This window comes from Thermobia domestica, chromosome 9, assembly GCF_964235325.1.
Source record: "Thermobia domestica chromosome 9, izTheDome1.hap1.1, whole genome shotgun sequence".
Classification (NCBI taxonomy): domain Eukaryota; kingdom Metazoa; phylum Arthropoda; class Insecta; order Zygentoma; family Lepismatidae; genus Thermobia; species Thermobia domestica.
Genome location: NC_137462.1, coordinates 65,246,358 through 65,268,186, shown reverse-complemented (window position 1 = coordinate 65,268,186; position 21,829 = coordinate 65,246,358). Strand labels below are relative to the sequence as shown.

General features: G+C 34.7%; 1 protein-coding gene across 1 annotated transcript in view; it reads right to left on the bottom strand.

The window, feature by feature from the left end:
- Positions 1 to 13,293: 13,293 nt before the first annotated feature.
- The window catches only part of Ssrp (structure specific recognition protein), a 55,703-nt gene continuing 47,167 nt past the window's right edge, over positions 13,294 to 21,829 (bottom strand). Inside the window, exons 13-15 of the mRNA XM_081771231.1 lie at positions 21,021 to 21,206; positions 18,965 to 19,231; positions 13,294 to 13,832 (exon numbers count right to left, since the gene is read on the bottom strand). Coding sequence (XP_081627357.1) covers positions 13,695 to 13,832; positions 18,965 to 19,231; positions 21,021 to 21,206 — 591 coding nt within the window. The 3' untranslated portion in view covers positions 13,294 to 13,694. The remainder of the gene's footprint in view (positions 13,833 to 18,964; positions 19,232 to 21,020; positions 21,207 to 21,829) is intronic.

Genomic DNA, 21,829 nt, shown 5'->3' with positions numbered 1-21,829 from the left:
AAATTCGTCCCATAACAATATGTATGAGCATAAGAGAAGACAAAATTTCCACGATTATTAAAATACGAAGGTTATTTAAAATGTTATTTTTTTTTTCATTACCATCTTATGTTACTGCCAGCATTTTCGCCGTTCCCAAGCGTTTCAGTTTTCGCGCGCTACCCTAGCCAGCAGTTTTAAGTTGGTGTAAAATGTACAGAAAAATTTGGGCAAGTCTTTAATTTGCATATTTGATATCGAGAATAGAACCCAACCAACCCTTGCGGGGATCCTAACATGTTCCTACTACTAGTTTTACTACTACTTCTACTACTACTACTATACTACTACTACTACTTTTACTACTATCCCTACTCCTACTACTACTTTTACTACTACTACTACTACTACCAGTACTTATACTATGGATCCGTATAGATAGTAAAACTGCACACTTATTTTAATGAAAATTAAAAAATAAAAAAATATTTCCTTTTGTTGGGTTTGAACCCACGCCAAAATGAACTTTCATTACTAGGCTGTTCGGCAAATCACTTTTTTGAGTATGATTTTCCATCTTATTTTAATGAGAAAAGTATTATGAAAATTTTAAAAAAATAAATTTCCTTGAACCAGGTTTGAACCCACGCCAAAAGTAACTTCCCTTGCTAGCCTGCTCACTCTTTTTTTTTTTTTTTTTTTTTTAAGTTCGTCCCAACCGGGATACTGTTCGCCTTGGGCAGTTCGTGCAATTCTGTGTAATCCAAACACGATAGGGACACGAACACAGAAAAATCTACGACAGTTAAAATTCCGACCTTGCTTTTAGAGGCATTGAAACCCCCAGTGGATTGCGCCTCATGATCCGAAGCCGAGCGCCCGAGACCTATTAGCAAGCTCGATTACGAGGGCAGAAAGCAGCTGGCGTTTGCTTTCTGCTATATGTATGTCATGACTCTTGATCAATAAGATCTGAGGATACCTGATACACTTGGGATTCGTGAATATGAGCACTGCCAGAGGATCATAAATTATACTCAGTGGTTGACGTCCACGCCCTACTTCAACAACTTTGTTCTAGGACAAAGATCTCTATTGAAATACGTGAAGAACCTTATAGAAAATAAACAAAAATAATTTTCAACCATATGGAAGAAAACAAATACGAGTAAAATCGTAAGAGAGGTACTCATCTGCTTAATAAAGTGCTTAAGAAATGCTGACAACGCTCAGCAAACGCACACAACCTTCGTTAGATCATTCGCCATGACTACCCACAACATAGTTCAGCCAATTAGTTTATTTATTTTAACGATAGAGCCATTTTGCTTCATGGTTTTAAACGATTCGGAGGTCTGGATACTTTATTATTTAAAATGTTTCTCTAAGGTGTCAATTAATAAAGAGGTTGTCAACTACAGGTGCTTTTACCTTATTATAATAACAGTAAATTTAACTCCTTTTTCCTTCTCATCCACTTTTTCTCTTCTAGGTTAAATATAGCGCTGAAATATGTGTCTAATTATTGTAAATCAGAAGTCCATATATCAAATTTCATGTACCCTTCAGATTTCGATATATGGCCATTTCAAGATAATAATTGTTATTCCTCTTTTCCCACTAACCTGTCGAATTTTCAAAAATCCTTCCTTACTACAAATCCTCCAAAAATAGTGAGTTCTTACATCACAAATCTTATGCTCTGTGCAAATTTCATCTTTCTAACTAGCCTGGACGTTGATCAATTGGTCAGTCAGTCAGAATTTCCTCCCATATATATATATATATATATATATATATATATATATATATATATATATATATATATATATATATCAGTGGCGGCTCGTGCTTTGATGACCTTGCCTTTTCATTATTATTTATATTATTATAAATAATAATAATAAAAAAGAATGATAATATAATAATAATAGCGATTTCTTCATGACATACTTCAAGCATGCAATGGAGAAGCACATTTTGTATGATTTCTGACGTACCCTTAAAAATTGTTGCGCTTTCTAAATGACTCTTGAGAGCGCTGTCAAGATCAGCACTAAAATTAATAAATCCACGAAATACGCCTGAATTTGAGGAAAAGTCTGTTTCATCATGTCCTCTTAAGGCCGTGTCTAACGTTTTCAGCTGCAATCATCAATCTCTATATAATAACATGTTAAACTTTTTTTCAAAGTGTTTTGAAAACTATTATGCAGTTAGTTATGAACTTATGCAGTTCAAAATTTCTCCAGATGTTACTACCCCAATACTACATGTTAACTTTTTTATTTTAAAACTAGTTCTTATAGTTCATTAATATTTTTACAAAGAAATGTGACAGCGCTGGAAATATGAACACAAATTCAGGTACTGGAGAATCAGCAGGGTTTCTTTTCCTGCTCGTGGACTTGAAGATACCATCTCTCCTGATCCATTCACACCATTGTTCCTCGCTGATCTTCAAAGAGTTGGTAGGGATGAAAACAAGTTACGAAATGAGAAAAGATCGTTCATCTAATAATGTGAAGAATGCATATCTTCGAAGTTACGTTGACAATCTGATCATATGGTTCTGAAGAAGAAAAAGTTGCGGAAGGCAAGACTGACTGCTGTCAGAAATGAGACCTTATCTACCTACATATCTTTTTACTTGAATTTTATTACAAGGTTTGTCAAACAGGGTGCACTTTCCCTATTTTCATTTTTCAACCACTTTTGATCCTAAATCTTGATTCTTGAGCGGTGAAAAAAGGAGATACGACAGCGTAAACGCAGAACGAAAAGTATTATTATCAATATTTTGCTTTCCAAAATAAGGAATGTAACTTTAAAAAATAAACTTATGACTTTAAAAGAAATATCTGGGAAGATGAAAGAACAAATCATGGAATTTCAGGCGTATGTGTAACAGTAATATACAAAATAGATAAATAAATATTACAATATTTCTGAGGATCTAGATCATTGGGACCCGATAATGGTATTCCAAGGGATAGCAAGTGAAATGTTTTTTTCACTTGATTTTGACTGAAAACCGGGTTTACAGAATTGTGTGTGCATCATATAGTATTTTGACTCAGTTTTCTGACCAACGTTACGTCTTAGCTTAGGAATCTACAATTGTGTCACCTTTGAACCAAGAGACGTTTATCCTTGTTTCCCCTAGTAGTTCATAACATCAACTCTCTTGATTTATTTAAAGAACCAGTTACCGGTTGGTCGCAAACAGGAATTATTATTTTCGGCTGAGGAATCTTGTCAAACTCTCAATCAAATTTGACCGATACATGAACAGTAATGGCCTTGTCTCAAATTGAAATGATCACAAATCACACGGAATCAATAAAAATATATCCAAAGAAAGCTATATTAGTATATCCAGATTCCTGCGTATTTCTATTTTGTAGTTCACCATTCATAAAAAACAGAGTTAATACTTGATCTGTTGATGATTTGCGAGTGCAACATCGCAACTAAAATCTCGCGGCCACAATCTCGCTTGGCGAAAACCTTGCGAATTAAAATTTTGCCGGTCGAAATCTAGCTCGGCCAGAATCTCGGGGGATAAAACTTAGCCATCTAAAATCTCGCGGGACCAAACCTTGCAGTATCGACTTCTTCTGTATAGAATGTTTAAAATATATATTTAAAATATTCACTGTACACTTGGAAAATAATAATTATTCTTATAAATAAATGACAATACAGAACCTAATAAGTGATTTTATTATTTTTTAAAAGACGAAAACAAAGATAGGTAAGCAGTTAGTTCCCGCCTTATTAATATAGCACTTGCGTCGAAAAGAGATATACACAGTTAACGTTAACCATATAATTTAATTAAATAGAGGTGCAGAACAAGAATAGATTCTTTTCTTTTTTAAATTTACGTGTAAAATCTGTTAACTTAGAAACTAAGAACTTACGCGTATTTATGTAGGCAAATAACTGCAACTCAACAACACTGAAAAGTGTGCTCCATCAGAAAGATATTGTTCTATGTGAACAATGCAATGAACATACGTATTTAGTAAAATTATGAAGGGTAATTTACATTTATGCACTAATAATTATAACATAGGTTTTGATCAGTGGAGTATTTAAGGGCACAATCGAGCTCAAGCCCCCCCTCCCGAAATAATTTCATTATTATTTTTTCGCATTATACGTATAACACAAATGCTTCTTGCTGGGTCTCAAGTCCCCCGAAACAAGATCCTAAATACGCCACTAGTTTTGATAATATTTGAATCGCTACTATAAGTAGAAATACTTTATACGAAGTTCACACTTGAATTATAACAGAAATAAGAACACGTAATATGTTAGTAACTGAAGTCGTATTGTCGAACAAACTCGCAAAGGATTGACCTCACGAATGAAAATGTCTTGTTAATTTGCATTTGAAACTAACATTTTTATAAGTGTCTTGGCAGTTTTTACTGGAAAATATTTCACTATGGCGTAAGAAAAACAAAAACTGGTTATTATACCTTTTTAAATTCGAGACGAGGCAAGAAACACAACAATTATCGTTCGTTTTCGAGACGAGAAATTTCTCGAGTCCCTTCGGCAACCCTAATTCACCCAAGTCTTGGATCTCAAACACTGTTTTAGTGTTAGGCCTACATGATTAATATGTAAAAAGCTACAAATTGATAAAATGATGGTACGAAAGCAATGAAGACAATTAATCTACGTTTGAAATGTGCAAGCCATTGCACAATTTACCCCAATAATAAGCATGGTTTAAATGTTGTTATATTTGTTATATCACACTATTCGTGGACCAATCTGGATGCGGAACGGTTGTGATAACTTCCAGTAGGGCATATATATATATATATATATATATATATATATATATATATATATATATATGAAAGAAAGTTATGAAGTTATGAACGTTTTTCAGTAGTATGGTTTTCGGCATATAAATGACAATAACGGGGATTTTCACTATTTTTTATTCTAATTTACAAGAAAACTTTGAAGTAATATATAAAATATTAACAAAGAAAATGAATTTTTAAAAGTTTTTTAAGCTCCATCAACTGAAATCGGACCCGCACCATGTTTCTGTGGAAATGACGTAAGTAGTGCCCAAGAGCCTATTCGAAGTCTACGAGGTCATCTAAATATAGAGCAAATGCAGGGAGTTTGATTTTTTTAAATGTAAAACTACACTATAATAATCGGTGTCCTTTCTACCACCTACGTTAAAACAAAGTCACTCTTGCGTATATATATACTAGCATCAATTACCCGCTTCGCTGGGTTATTTTTTTTTTTTAAATAGTAATATGTTTCGTTAGTCGGTCACTTTTTACTATTAGTAACGTGCTCCTTGATATTGGTCATTTTCGATGATTTTTATATATCCCCTCTCCTTCCCATGTTGCGGGCCACGGCATCGGAAGTGTCATTGTTCATCTCAGCGACCCCAAAAAGTATGAATTCGACAGTGATATTGGTCATTTTGATTATATATATATACATGAAATATATATATACTCTTCCCCTCCCGCAATTTTTGCGGGACTGAATTTGGATTTAAATGGCATCAGAAGTGTCACTGTTCTTCTCAGCGACCTAAAAAACTATAGATTCGACACTAATATCGGTCATTTTCGACCATTTGTAAATGTCTTTCCCCTCCTTTAATTTACATCGTCAAAGTGATATGACAAAAATAATCTCATGTTCGAACTTTACATAGGTTCAAAATTAGATCGAGGTCGGTCCGGTGATTCAAAAGTAATTAATTCACGAGCATAGTAACTTTTTTATATTTATTGATTTTTGTATATCTCCCCTCCCCTACGTTGCTCCGTCAAAGTAATATGATGAAACACCCCAATCCCGAACCTCATCTACATTGAAAATTTGATCAAGATCGCTCGAGTGGTTCAAGAGTTATTAAGTTTTATTTTTGTCCCCCTCCCCTAAGTTGTATCGTCAAAGTAAATAGTTAAAAAAAACACTCCCAGGCCAGAACCGCATCTACGCTGAAAATTTGATCGAGATCGATCGGGCGGTTCAAGAGATTAAGAGTCATAAACATAGTCACTTTCAATTACTTCTAATTACAGATTACAGAACAGGTTTAAATTGTCACTATACTAGTTATTGAACCTTCTTACTACATACAATATTTAATTTCTCCAGATACAAACTATAAAGATGTCGAAGCAAATTTATTACGAACGATTTATAAATACATTGGCTTTGTACTATCACAGTTGATTTATATTGGCTTCCACTTCATCTTATTTCATTTACTATAATGTAATTCATAAAGAAATTTTGTGTGTTAATTTCTCGTGGCACGAATTAAATAAACATAAGATTTGTCCTTAAATGCCTATTACTACATTCAAGATTCGAAAAAATGAATTCTTTCGGTTTTACGTCCCACTTGTTTGGTGCAATTAGAAAAAAAAAAAGCCTGATGAAATTGAATAAAGTGAAAGGAAACGAGAGCCCCGAGAAAACAAATGCGCATGGTTTTTGTCCACCAGAAAGCTCACTTGACATGACCTAGGATCAAACCAGAGGCGAATGATCTACCGCTGAGCCATTGCCGCCCCTACAAAGATTCGAAATAAATAATCGATAATCAAATAATAACATGCATTTAAGCTTGTCTTTGAACAAATTTTATACATAGGTAGCTAGTCCGCTTTCTTCTTCGTTTACAAAAATGAAAATTAATTTCACGTAAAAGTTATGTCTTTTACGCTAAAGGAGACGAATAATCACTGAAAGTGAAAGTACATTTTTGTGCTCTTTCATGGGGAATCAAACCTGGGACCACTTGCAACAAAGGCACACGCTAGCACCTACAACAACAGGGAGGGCTTACCTCTTAGTCTTTCAGGTCAGTTCATTCCCTCCCATTACGAGAAGTTCTTGGTGTAGGAAAGGAGCCGAATACACCTGCTTTAGTACTTTCCATATTTTCTCCTTTTATTTAAGGTCCGCAGTAATCAGCATTGCGAAGATCAGTTTTTTACAATCTCTAATTATACAGATATCCGGTGTCTGAGTATCGTATGAAGACTATACAGTTTCGCATACTACCTACGCTTGGCAAAGGCAGATGTAAACTGGAGGGCACTTATAATGTGAACGAATAAAATTGTTTTACTGTACTATTATCATTTTCGAGAAAAAAAATAGACGGCATTTCTTTCCTTGATATCTCCCAGATATTGAAGTGTGTCTGAGAAAATATATTAAGGGATTTTATATCAAGTTTTATTGAATTATTGTTGAATTTAAATATTAAATCTATATTGAAATCCTCATTTAATGTGTTAATTATTGGTATTTACATTTATTGTGTATACAGACTCAATGATGAGGAACAGATTATGTATCGCAGATATTGGGCGAGCGCAGCAACACAGAGGAGCGGTGGAACTCATTACTGCAGTGTATCAAACGCTTCTTGAAAGTTATTGTTTAGATGTTATAAATAGCGTGACTTGTTTGCATTTTAATAAGAAATGTCGTAATTTACGAGGGCCTGTCAACGAAGACTGATAATAATTATTATTTTTTAAGAAACATTGTTGAAACAATGTTGCATGGTGAAAACTAATCAATCATGATTGTCGAACAAAAATAGAAATTCGCTCGCGCATGCATCTGTGCATAGGATATGAGCAAACTATACCTGTCGCCTACATACAAAATGGAGTCGATTTGGAAAGCATATGCTGCTTTGAAGTTTTATGTTCGTTTATACAAATCCCATATGGAAGCAGGCAAATGATGATGATCTGCCACAATCGACAAGTCTTCGATTATTTTAACAAATTTAAAAAGGGGCTTGTTTCAACAACAAAGCAAGGCGGTCAAAGTGCTCCAGCAACAGCAGTAAACGATAGCACAGCACCCATCATTATTCGTGAAGAACGACGAATATAAATTTCCCATGGTGCCTTTTCGATTCTGCATCATCATTTGGTCATGACACGCAATTATGCGAGATGGGTACCAAGATTATTGGCTCTTGAACAGAAGATGGTGTGAGTGGAAGTGTTCAGAGAGTTTCAACATCTGGTAGTCAAACATGGGAATGCATACCTGAATTCCATCAATACAGGTGATGAGACTTGGCTTAATCGTTACGACCCGGAATGTAAACAGACCAGCTCAGTATGGAAATCATTTGATTTTCCGACGCCAAACAAGGCAAAGGTTGTTCGATAGGCAGAAAAAGTCATGGTCACTTCGTTTTTCGACTGCTGTTGAATAGTGTACCAACATGAAGTTCCTCTACATACTCGTACACAGGTTACTGGTGAGTACTACAAATCCGTTTTAGACATTCTTGCTAAACACATCCAACGAAAACAAATGGAATTGCACCCTCCTGGTTGGAGCCTTCATCACCATACACCCCTCGCGTGTGCAACGTTTTATCCAACATTTGGCCGGCACCAACATTTATCCCCCACCCTCCATGCTCCCAAAGTAGCCCCATGTCCCATTTTCCTCTTTTTGTCTTAAAAGAAAAAAAGAAAAAAAAAAACGTTTTGGCTCTTCGGAGAACCCTGAGGCTATTTTGAAAAGGATGTCAAAGGACGGTTTCCAGAACACGTTCCAGGATTGGTAGACATGTTGGGCAAAGTGCATTCAGCTCAACGGATTTACTTTCAAAAATACCATAGAAATATGGACTCACCTAGTGTATTCCATAAGAAAAAAAAATGTCTTTCTTGACTGCTTCTCGTATATTGTTGCAATTTTAAGGAATCATACTCATGCTATTTTAATTTCAGACTTGATTACTCAGGGAAGATTTGCTGCATATTCGATTGAATTACGACCACTACCTGGTTGCGTAATAGATAGAATGCAGAACGGTTGAACTTAAAACTTTAAACACTTAGTTAATGCATACATGGTACTGAATCCAGACATTTTCATTGCACAGAAGCGGCATGAATCATTCGAAGGAAAGATATTTAAATACTCTAGAATTAGTTCTATCGGATAAATAATTTCCCCCAGGCTTCCCCTAAATTTGTCTCTAGATATTCTATACACTCAAGGATAGTAAGTGCAGTCACCAGCAAAAAGGGGCACACATATAATACATATCTTTCCATCAACAACTTAGAAACAAGTTGAGTCGACCAACTTTAATATTCATCTTTTTTCGCTATGGGGACAACCTGATTTGATAATACTGACAAGTAAACCTTACGTTTGAGTGAATCGAGTTGCTGACTGAGACACATATGAGAAAGTAGTACTAAATGTGGTCAGTATTTCAGTGAAGTTGTAGGTGCGAAGCTCCAGGGGTTTAGGAGATACAGCTACCAGAACATCACATGGAAGTACATAATAGTCTTCATACAGTTGGAGGTAAAAGCCCTGTAAGACCTCTTCTAACGACAAAAGATGAATAACAAATATATGGGTACATATTAGGACTAGGGGGAAGTCATATAGTAAGAGTATACCAGCACAAAATTAAATGGGAATAGAGTAATGCAATAGATGACTTCGGGCTAGAAGTTAATAAGAAATACAATGGTGGTGTTACAATGTTTGTGCGCTCTGTTCTGAACTACATTTTGATTGTACTAATTGAGGACTTTTCTGGAAGAAACACCCAAGTTCAATTATGACTCAATTCCACTTTGGTCATTTTTCCTTAAATTAGCAACTTGTTTATGCGATAACAAATGTTGGTTAATGATAAAGCAAAAATGGTTATACCGTTGGATTTATGGTAAAATTTGCTATTAATAAGGTGTCACTGTTATGCGTTTTGTTTAAAACTTTTGTCTGATTCAAAATGGCGGATTTCAACATGGCCGTCATCAAGGCAACTCTTACCATAGACCTAATATTTATCCACATGCTTTTTATTTAATTATTATCATTAACACAAAATTTACAAGGTGGGGTAAAGGACTAATACATATTCTGCAACAATATTTAATTTCCCTGTAACTTTTTACCAATTGCGCGTAAATTAAAATTAGCGTCACCATTGTTCATCTGATTAAATTTGCGCCTTAAAGCATGTATCACATGACCCTATTCCTATTTTAAAAACTTAACCTTAATTCAAAATGGCGGATTTCAAGATGGCCGCCGTCAGGTATACTCTTACTATATGACTTCCCCCTAGTCCTAATATGTACCCATATATTTGTTATTCACCTTTTGTCGTTACAAGAGGTCTTACAGGGCTTTTACCTCCAACTGTATGAAGACTATTATGTACTTCCATGTGATGTTCTGGTAGTTGTATCTCCTAAACCCCTGGAGCTTCGCACCTACAACTTCACTGAAATACTGACCATATTTAGTACTACTTTCTCATATATGTCTCAGTCAGCAACTCGATTCACCCAAACGTAAGGTTTACTTGTGAGATTAATTCGTTCGAAAATTATTCACAAATGAACATGGAGTATATGTATAGATCTTTGCTGGTAACAATATATCTATTAAAATGCTACAATAGCAACTAAGAGTGACTGAGCTCCAACCTATAACTACCTTTGATCTACGGTTAATTGTGATTTCACGTTTATAACAGACAAATATTTTTAAAGAGGTGTACTTTAAATAAATTACTTAAAGAGGTATTCTTAATAAAGTTTATCCTTTTAAGTTATTGTTCAAAGCCTTTCCATTTTAATAAAACTTCTCCAAAGTAAATGCAAATGAATTGTGCTGCCATCTTTGGAGTTTTTTCAAAGCTATACGGTTGCGGGTATTATGTTTGTGGCCACTTCTTTCGACAGCGAGATCTCGGAAACTACAGGCTCTAGACAGATGACGTTTTCACTGATCGATTGCAAATTTTGCGTAGATTGTCCAGTTCTAATTGAATATTTAAAAAAAAAACATGTCCATTATTTCTTTATTACATTTTTACGGGTACATTGGAAGTGTTGAAATTAAAAAGGAAGCTAAAGCATCATATCCTACCCATTATACATTCCAACACCATATAATTGTATATAGGGGTTGCATATCTCACAGGCGTTTTCATAGCCAAATTATAATGAAAAACGAAGGATAACCATTTCTCCAGTCTAAGTTGAATCTTTATTGTTTGGAGTGTTTTGCCGAATGAACACCATATATCACTGACATTATAATTGATTGTATGTGTAATGTATTAGCTTATTTTAAAATATATAAAACGATAATACTGCCTGGTGTTCTGTATGGTTGCGAAACATGGTCGCTTACTCGAAAGGAAGAACATACATTGAAAGTGAGAACAAGATCCTGAGACGAATATTCGGACCCAAGAGAGACGGGAATAGGGAATGGCGGAAACTTCATAACGAGGAACTACATAATTTATACGGTTTACCCAACACTGTTCGGGTCATCAAATCTAGGAGACTCAGGTGGGCAGGTCATGTAGGCAGGATGGAAGAAAGAAGGAACGCTTTCAAAATCTTAACTGGAAGACAAGCCCGAAAACGACCATTAGGAAGACCTTGGCGCAGATGGGAGGACAATATTAAAATGGATCTCGCAAAAATGGGAAATGGGAATACAAAGTAGAAACTGGATTCAATTGGCTAAGGATAGACGTCAGTGGAGAGTTTCTGTAAACGCGGTATTGAACCCTCCGGGTTCCATAGGCCATAGAGTTAGTTAGTTTATGTATTTGCTTATTACATACTGCATGCAAGAAGAAAGAAAACACTGATCATACATGAAGTAAAAACTCCAACCGGAAGTAGGATCAAATCTTGCAAACGGTTCGAGATATTGAAAAAGTAATCGAAAAAAAATCCCATTTACGGTATCTCTTGCCGATTTTTATGAAGACGTTTTTCACTTGTGTCTGCAAAGGGACATGTACATATGTGAGGAATAACAAGGAGATTCATGCTCATATGTGAATGATGCGCTTTGTGGAGAGCGCAGGTTCAGCTAGTACAATTAAAATATTTTGAAAAACTTTCGAAATGTTCTTTTAACATGTAAGTGACATTTTAGTAATTAGAAGTTATCCGATAGGTAACACTGATGTTTACATTTGAATTACAAAAACAAACCGCCAACATACGTTCGAGATCGAGTCACACTACAATACCTGTATACAGAATACGTTAAGACAAAAATTTTATCTGGGAAAATTAAAATGTAATTATTATATGATATCACAGGAAACGTTAATTAAAAACTACGAAAAGTTTATAAAAATTTCAATATGCATGCTGTTTTATTTTTATTATTATTGTTTCTGAATAAAACCATTTCAAACATTTGCTTCGTCGAAGTCGAATTATCTGTCAACTACACACATTACATGGAAAATCGAAATGATTAACTTCAGAACGAAAGAGTCTAAAGCGGTCACATAAACTTTCCTATTGGCTCTGTAACTCTAAATACCATCGCCCCCCGAAAAACAGAAAGCAGGATATAAATGTTAACAAAATAGGCTTGCAATAGAAGTAAACCAAAATTATAAAGTTGAAGACAGAATGGACTTTATTTATTTTATTTAATTTCAAATATCAAAAATAATATTTTACGTAAAGATAACATTAACAAACATCACACAGTTTTCTTTTGTCATTTATAGCTTAACAGCTGAAAATCGCAAAATTGTTGCAGTAATTTGGAAAAGAACAATAACAAATTATGAGAAAGGAATCTTCCTTCGTTGGCTTGATAGCAAAATAAGTTGAGATCCTTGATGATAGTTATATAGGGAGGACAGTTTGAAGGAAGCAAGTTTGTCGTGGAACGCTAATAAGAGCGTCCGGCTAGTTCACTAAAGCTTATGTCACATATTACTCCGATAACAAGGGAATCTGTGCACCCAGCTGCAACAAATATACGTTATTGTTTACCTTAATTACGCAGAAATGATGAATTGAAAGGTATTCGAACAATATCTTACCTCACAAATTTAGAATTTCAATGCCTAGATATCCTACGACATGCAATGTATAATCCAGAATTCGCGTCATTTTCATTTCCTTTGTTCCACAGTGAACTTCTTGTGGGACGTACAGCTTAATTCTGTGGAAGAATGGATGATATGAAAAGCAACATCAAGAGAGTTTCTTTCCTCATAAGTTTCCAGCCTGATATTGCGAAAGATCTCAATTATTGGCAGAACATTGGAGAAAAACCATTAACCCAGGATTAAACTTCATAGAAATGACTTCTGGTATAAATGAGTGATGCAGGCACGAACATATTGTCCCGGAATTTGCAACTAACACTGCTGAATGTCGTTTATATTTTGATGGACCACCAAGTATACACTTACATGTAATGGAATTGAGTACTTAAATAAACAAACAAATATTTATAAGAAGTTAATGTAATACACTTACAAAACAGTAACATTCGCAATCTGAATACAATACTGCTTGCTTTACAGGATATACCATGTTTAGAAAAAAAGTAACAATTTCACAGATAACTATCAGGAAATGTTTGTAAGCTGACATGACTATCCCATACAAGGTATTGTTTTACACTAAAAAATGTCACAGTGATCTTAAACATTCATAATTATTGTACACTGCCTTTAAAGCAGATACAATTTATACAACAGATATCATACTATCGTTGATGATACATCACATAAATGCAACATGTAATTCGCACAGTCGAATTAACTTCTATACATTCTTCCTTTGATTATGGAATTTTCTGATTTTTTATAAGGTTCCATTCTCGAACTGTTTTAATTTTCAATCACTACCAGAAGCCTCATCTTCACTTGATGGCGGTGTACTTGCAATTGGCTCTTCCTCCTCTTCCTCAGCATCAGCTTCTTCTTCTTCCTCCTCATTTTCCTTCTTTACTTCTTTCTTTGCGGTCTCTTCCTTCTACAATATGCACAAACAAAAGTATTAGTTTGGTTTACAGTTATGTATAAAGGTTGTAAATTAATTCTACAAAAAATAAACTTCTGGTGTTTCATCTATGTATTATTTACAAGCGACTTCAATAAGTTTTACAAAGATGGTTATAATATTGTTATTAGTTGCAATATGATTATGAAATTTTAGGTGAACATACTCTTCGATCCTTTAGCTATAAGGCCATGTCACTCAATCTAATCCCCATCTGCTGTGACGTATCTCGTTTAACGTTTTCTATGCCTTGAATGTACTTTGCTAAAATTCAGATCGCTAAATTTTACACCATTCTTTCACATATGAAATGCGGGCCTTGTAACTGTCAAATGTTTTGACTCGCAGGTGGGCCTTGAGACGACCAAACAGGAAGAAAACTGAAAGAGCCAAGTCCAGACTATAGAGAGACTGTGGGTCGAATTCCCATCCCATTTTAATGATTTTCTGCCGTATCATTGTACCTATGTGAGGCTTGGCATTGTCATGATGAAGTGTGATTAACTTACTTTGCAGCTCTGCTCTCTTGGTCTCGAGAAGACATTGTACTTTGAAATATTTGAGTTCTACGTCCCACAGTTATGCCGGCTAGGCTAAATGAGTCGGTGATGATGAGACAAGAATGAAAAGGTGGAATGAAGGTAGTGGGAGGAAACGGGAGAACCCCGAGGAAACCCACGCATACGGTGTTTGTCCACCACGAAGTTCACTTGGCGCGAGCTGGGATCGAACCAGGGACCCTATGCACCAGAGGTGAACGCTCTACCACTGAGTCACCGCGGCCCCTACATCGTATTTTATCCAGTGGCAAACAACAACGCTCCTTGTTAATTGTGGAGCAATGTTACAAGAAGTATATGAAAATGACACCGCACTGATCCCAGAAAAAGGGGGTATAATTTTCTGGCCTAATCTGGAAAGTCTAAGTTTTTGAAACCGCTGCAGCAACCAACATTGGATACTGGTGTGGCACAATATATCATTCTCATAAACCGGAAGCAACCTCCTATAAATTGATGTGGTTGATTTATCATCGGTTTTGAACGGGAATTCCATTACTAACCGTTGTAGGGTCCTGATGTTGCAACTAATAAAAATATTTTACCCATCTGTGCAAAACTTACTGAAGGCTCTTTGCATTTTAACTAACGTTTCAAAAGCAAACTAACGTTTTCGATCACAGTTGCACTAATTTGGAAAATTATTGAACAACTATTGACGTATAATTTTAATTGTTATGTTCTTATAATTTCAATTTTCAATATGTAACAATTTTTAGTTTAATTCAAATTTATAATATTAAGTTTTCTTTATTATTATTATTGCTTTCGTTTTTTGTCATTAAAATAAAATATTCCAAATTTCACTTAATATTAAACTTTCCTCTCTATGTAATGTACCTTCGTAACAATCTTTCTGTTACCTATGAGTGATCTGCATATAATCGACCCATTTTAAAATAGAAGTTTTACGCTTTCCTTCTAGAGCACGTTAAACTAATCCTCACTTCTCTGGTTGATCATAAAGCTTGTATAATCTTCACATTTCGTCTTTCTTAACTGTACGTTCATTGAACAGAAAAAAATTTTGAAATTAAGTGAAATTTGGAATATTTTATGTAATAATAATAAAAAAAAAATAATAATAAAAACTAAGAAAAGGTCTATATTATAAATATGAATTAAATTAAATTTTAATAATATCTGTTACTTGTTGAAATATAAAATTATAACAATGTAACAATTAAAATTGTTAACTATAATTGTACAACTTCCCAAAGTACAACTAGGATAATAAACGCAGTCGATGTGTTTGAAACGTCAAATTAAAATAAAAATACACAGATTAAACGTCAAAAGTGTTATTTAATTACAGATACCTTTCTGGAAATCGTAAATGTTGAAAATACAACAGTATTTATTGCCTGATATAATTCAATGGATCAAGACTGTAAGCTTAATTCTCTAAATTCAGAGGTTTCGAAGAATGGCTCAGGTATGAATGTTCGAGGTTTATTTAAACAGCAGAATGATGTGAATTCAAAGAACATACCCAAAGTCTGGGACAGAAACAGTCAGGCGCCGACTGTAGCGCCGGGCTCTTGGGAGCAGCGTGTTAGGGCAAACTCTGTATTATGTGAGGAGCAGAAGAACAGCTGTGCAGACAGTGACAGCATAAAATGAACGACCATTCTGAGTTTCTGAAGGGTCAATTGTTGGCGTTTGATTATGTGGTGCAAGGGTGACGAAAGTATAGGGTGTATCGCGAAGGAGTGTCGAAGATAATAACGGCCAACAAAACTCACGGTACAACCACCGGGAAAAAGCAACAATGATCGGAAGAAAAAAACCCTCAGTGACAGGTCCCGCCAAGCAGTAAAACGGATTGCGATTTAAAACCGTTGTACTACTGCTGTGCAAGTGCTGAAGGAACTCAAGCAGCACCTCCCACAGTCTGTGCCGACACTCACAATCCACTGCGAGTTGCATGGGATAAACATGCGGGTTTGGTTGTACTTCCGAAACCGCTGACAAGGGACCATAACGTTTTAGCACAACGTCAATGGTGCTGCGAACATGCAACATTGACTGGAAACGTGTAATATGGCCAGAAGACTATCATTCACCATACTTCAAATCACGAGCCAGTTCGTGTATGGCGGACTCCCGAAGAACCTTATGATCTGCAGTGTCTCCGCCCAACAGGGAAACACGACGACGACTGTGGATCGTACTATCCTGGTTTTTGGTGGGTCCTGCACTGACGCTCACCCGTAATTATGTTGCTATTTTAGAGGACCCCAGATAGATTTGAACAATGATCCCACATTCCAAGATGATAATGTGCCCATTCATACAGTTTTGAGCTGTTGGGGCGCGGTTTGAGGAACATTGAGATGAAGTTGAACACCTCTTGCGCGTCCAATGCCGGACCTGAACCATAATTGAACATTTGTGTTCCGTTTTGGAGAAACGAATCCGACGTAGATTTCCACCTCCATCCTCCCATATCTTGCACATGGAATGGTGTAATATTAGATTTACTACCATTGACGATCTCCATGACTCAATTTCATGTTGCATCAGGACGAACATACAACGACACATTAATCTAGTAAGTAGCATTTTTTCACGTATTTCTATTAAATCGGTGTTAAGTATCTGTATATACAGCAAATAACCTTTGTTCCTATTTATATACGATTGTATTACTTGCTTCCTTAGTTTCTGGTACGTACTGGTATTCTTTCTATCCTCTTTTATTTTACTGATTTCCTTATTACCTCATTATTATTATTATCTTCCAACCTACTAGACTTGGATATACGTCTTATTAACATGTGCTCATTCTCACATCAAGTGACAAGAAGACCAAGTTAAAGTGAAACTTATCTCTGTCTCCCAAAAACTTCATACATATTCTGACATTTCAAATTATTTCGTCACTTATCATTAGATGACAATGGAGGACAAGGTAACAGATAATGGAAAACATGTGAGGTGAAAATCAACACAAAGGACCACAGACAAACCCTGGATCAAGATTTGCAACTAAGAACTCAAATCATGAAAACAAATACAATCGTACGGAATATAAATTAAAAGCGAATTTCCATCAACATGATTGCTGGAATTTCCTACACGAAATGTATATTTCTTGCTTAGAGGTAAATCAGTCAAGATGGAACACACTGTATAAAAACGATTATATTACAATACCCGTTAATTCTGTCTAACATGAGTAATATTTGTACAAATTTTGAGTTGAATCATTTAATTTGTTTCTGGCTAAAAGTTGGAATATTATTTTACTGTTTTCAAAACGCAACTAAAAACTTCCAGTCAATCTGTTCTGCGTCCTTCACCAAAAAAGTAAATAGAACAAAAGCATACATGGAAAACCTTCAATAAGATGTTTTAAATACGGAAACGAAGACATAGACTAAATACTGAAACTATACATTGTTCGGCGTAAGCTCTAAACTGCGATAAACAAAGCCACGTGAAACTAAATCTCGCTGATTTGATGTTGTCCTACCGACGCTTGTACTCCTCCGCAAAATAGTTCATGTGATTGATTGCATTATTACTTTTACTATGAAGCTAAATATAAAACTGCTACATTATTATAAATGACAAAAATGTAATACGGATTATCTAATAATACTGCAATCGAGTGTGGCTAATGAAACAATAGAAATAAACACTAAGCATGCGCAGTAATTATGGCGCCAACTCAACTGTGGATGGGTGTTCTGTTTTTAAAGTCTGAAAGATGACTCGCATGAATCCCGGTTCCGCGAGTGTTGTGGTGAAACACCAACAAGGCAAACCTTTACTCACTAAGCAACAACTGTTTACGAGCGAAATTCAAATACTTTTTTTTTAAAAAAAATCTTTCGAGTTTCTTTTCTTTCTTTTCTGCTGCTGCTGTAAGTATCTGGACAACACGAGACAGTATTGTCGAAATGCACGTGCACAATTTGCTCCTCCCAGTGGGGAGTGGGAGTGATACATCACTAGCCAATCGTATTTGTGACAAGCAGAAGGATACAAATATTTTGTTTATCGGAGTTTAGAGCTTATGCTGAACAATGTTTAGTCCTTTTTATTTATATTTCAAGGTAAGTCTATAGTTTCGGTCTTATCTTAAGAATAATATGCCTACGTCATCACATGGCCATAACTTCAAATTAGGGTGGTCCTGCTCTAGGAATTCAACGTCGGACTTCTATTATTGAGTATCAGTATTCTACCAGTATTATGCTTCATACATAGACAAGAGTTTCCCTCATTATTGTTATATACCAAGCACTGTTTTGAAATGTTTACTAGCATTTTGTGATACACTTATATAAAAAAGTATATTTTTAATAGCATCCTAAAGCAGTTTTCATCAGAGTTACTTCTACTTTTTACTTGGCATTCTGCTCAGCTAAGCTTCGAAACATCTTGAGACCTCAATGTTATATTCTTATTCTACCGGATTACATCGGTCAATAAATATACTGTATTTTTAACAATTAACTATACTTCAATATGTTTTTTTTGGAAAATGACAAGTAATGTGTTCCTTAGTCTTATTCAGATGAGAAACAAACTTACCGCAGGCTTCTTATCTGGTTTCTTCAACGGTTTGTCGGAATCATCGGTACTACTGCTTTCATCACTGGATACATATTCCTTACTCTTAAATCCTGCACCACTTCCAGCTTTTGATGGTGATACAGACTTTTTCTCTTTCTTTGCTGCTGGTTTCTTTTCCTTCTTCGCTGGTGAAGCATCAGGAGACTTTCCGCCACCCGAAGCCTTATATTCCTTCATCGCCTGATTGTACAACTCCTTTGCCTCTTTAGCCTTTTCCTCCCATTCCTGGAAATAAAAACGCATTCAAGTTATTTATCAAAGTAACCTTCCGTAAGACTTATGACATATATAGAGAAATATAGAACATAGTGATTAGCACGCAGGCGCGCTCCGACTTCGACTCTCGGCCCATTTGTACATTTTCACTCTTAAAATTTCATACCGTGATTTTCTCTTTTGTTTTTAACAGTTACACCTGTAAGAAAAAGGTGAAAGTTAAAAAAAAACTGATTTGATGTGTATGCAATGAATGACGAATTGACAAATATAACCTACGCTATACTTGCACCTAAAGTCTTGCATTTATACGCAAGCGCCTCATGCAACCGACTATGTCAACCAGCATTTCCGGTTTAGTTCGCTACTTCAGTCTATCACAAAGTTTAGTAAGATCATGTTTCAATAAGGTTTGCACAACTTGACATCAATAATATAGAAAAAATATATAAAACATCAAAGAGCTAAATGTAGATTCTAAATTATAAATCCTAACATCTGTTTTTGTAATTTCACTATTAGTTTTTTTTTATAATTTCACTATTTAATTCATTATCGGTTTATTCAAGGTATTTGAAAACGCCGTATGAAACTAAAAAGCTGATATCACGTTACATGTCTCACTTTTCAACAAATGATACCATCGTAAGAATTCCGGCTAAACGTCGTAATTTATGAAGAATAGTTACACATCTTCCTACTAAATATTTGAAATATGCTTGACATGAAAATGAATCTATTTGTGCATATTTTTTCGTCTATATTATTATGAAAATAAAACCGAAAGTCCGTTGAAGCACGAAATAATAATACTTTTTTTTTTTTTTTTTTTGCACCATTATAAAGTTAAACTGAATAATTGCTGGTAAAGCAAAAGTGAGATTTACGTAAAATCGATCATTGTTATCTGCGTCAACCATTTTGTATGTTTCACATATTATTATTTAATCGTATTGCAGAAGAATAGAATACTCTTATTAACAAGTATAACTGTATACATCAATATAAGCCTTACGCACTTTTTTATCCTCTATCTGAAAATACTACTCAAAAAATAGATGTTTCACGAAAATAACGTTTTCAAAATTAAATATGTCTATTATGTCTGAAGTATATTGGAGATGAACAGGGGAGTTCATGCTATATGAACGATCTACGAATACAACTTTACATTACTAGAAGTAGACATTACTTACTGTACCAGGGTTCAACCTCAAAATACATTCACAACTAATTCACTATCATCACAATGGTCCACAAGATTACTGAATAAAAACGATGTAGAATAAGATTTAATTACACAGCAACTATTGAAATGCTTCGTCAATGCAGACATGCATTAAAAATACCTGAAAACAAAACTTTTACCACGTTCTGTTCATTCCTGAGATTTTATATAGCACAAATAAAACTTAAAATATGTAACAAATTTAATATAATTTAATTTATAAACTTAAAATGTGGACAGTACACTTTCTTCATATTTTATGTAATTCTATTACAAGATTAGTAATAAAGAAAATTTGTAATTTAACAATGCTACGAACTTTAAAATTTAAATCAAGAACCATAAAAAATATTTTCTTCTTTTTTTCAAACACTTTGATCGAATTGTGGCCTGAGTGATTCTTTAACTTCAAAATTGCTTGAAGAGAGAACAACACAGAAGTTTTGAATTTAATACAATTGTGACTTGGTAGTACCAAACTTTTCGTTCATCGTTATCTACACAGAAACTGCTTGGACCGATATGTACATATTGTAAAACAAGTAGATGTAAAGAGATTTATTTATATACCGATTTATCAGTCATTTCCCGCCAAATTTCTCCAGCCTTCTTTGAGAGTTCAGTGATGGAGATTCCAGGATTATCACTCTTGATTTTCTCTCGGTTCTCGTTCAACCACATCATGAATGCTGTCGCTGGACGCTTCGGCTTGTTCTCATCTTTTTCCTTCTTCTTGTGCTTACGAGGCTTTTCCGACTGAAACAACAACACATTTAAACTCAGTGGCAACACCCTCGAAATTAGTAGTTAAAAATATATTAAATTTTATCTTTAAAAAAATATACTATTACTCATCTCCCAAAGTTCTTAACGGTTCTGTTTAAAGAATATACTGAATAGCATCTAGGTACCAAAAATTATGCTTTCGACTTACAGCTTCTGGGCTTTATATATACACACTTCGGGGTCTTAAATTAGGATTTTCAAAACTGCGAAGGAAAAAAGAAATTTTCTACAAAATTAAACTAAATTCGAAATTCTGTCTTTAAAAGATTTTGTTCTATTTTTATAAATACCTTTACTTTACGAAAGTGTGCTGACGTATACTAAACATGTTTAACTGTGAAGTATGATTGCAAGAAAAATTTCTTCCCTCTGAGTAATCATATTCAATGTTACTTAAAATGTTATAAATACTGATGCCATACCTTGTTCAATACTGTGTAAATTTACCACATTTTGATAAAATCGCCTCGATTACTCTTTGTTAATTATGACACTATTTTATGAATGTATGCAAACAATTCACAGGTTCAATCCTATAACCTGAATAAATATTTACTTATGGGCACTATAGGATACATATTTAAAAAGTTAGA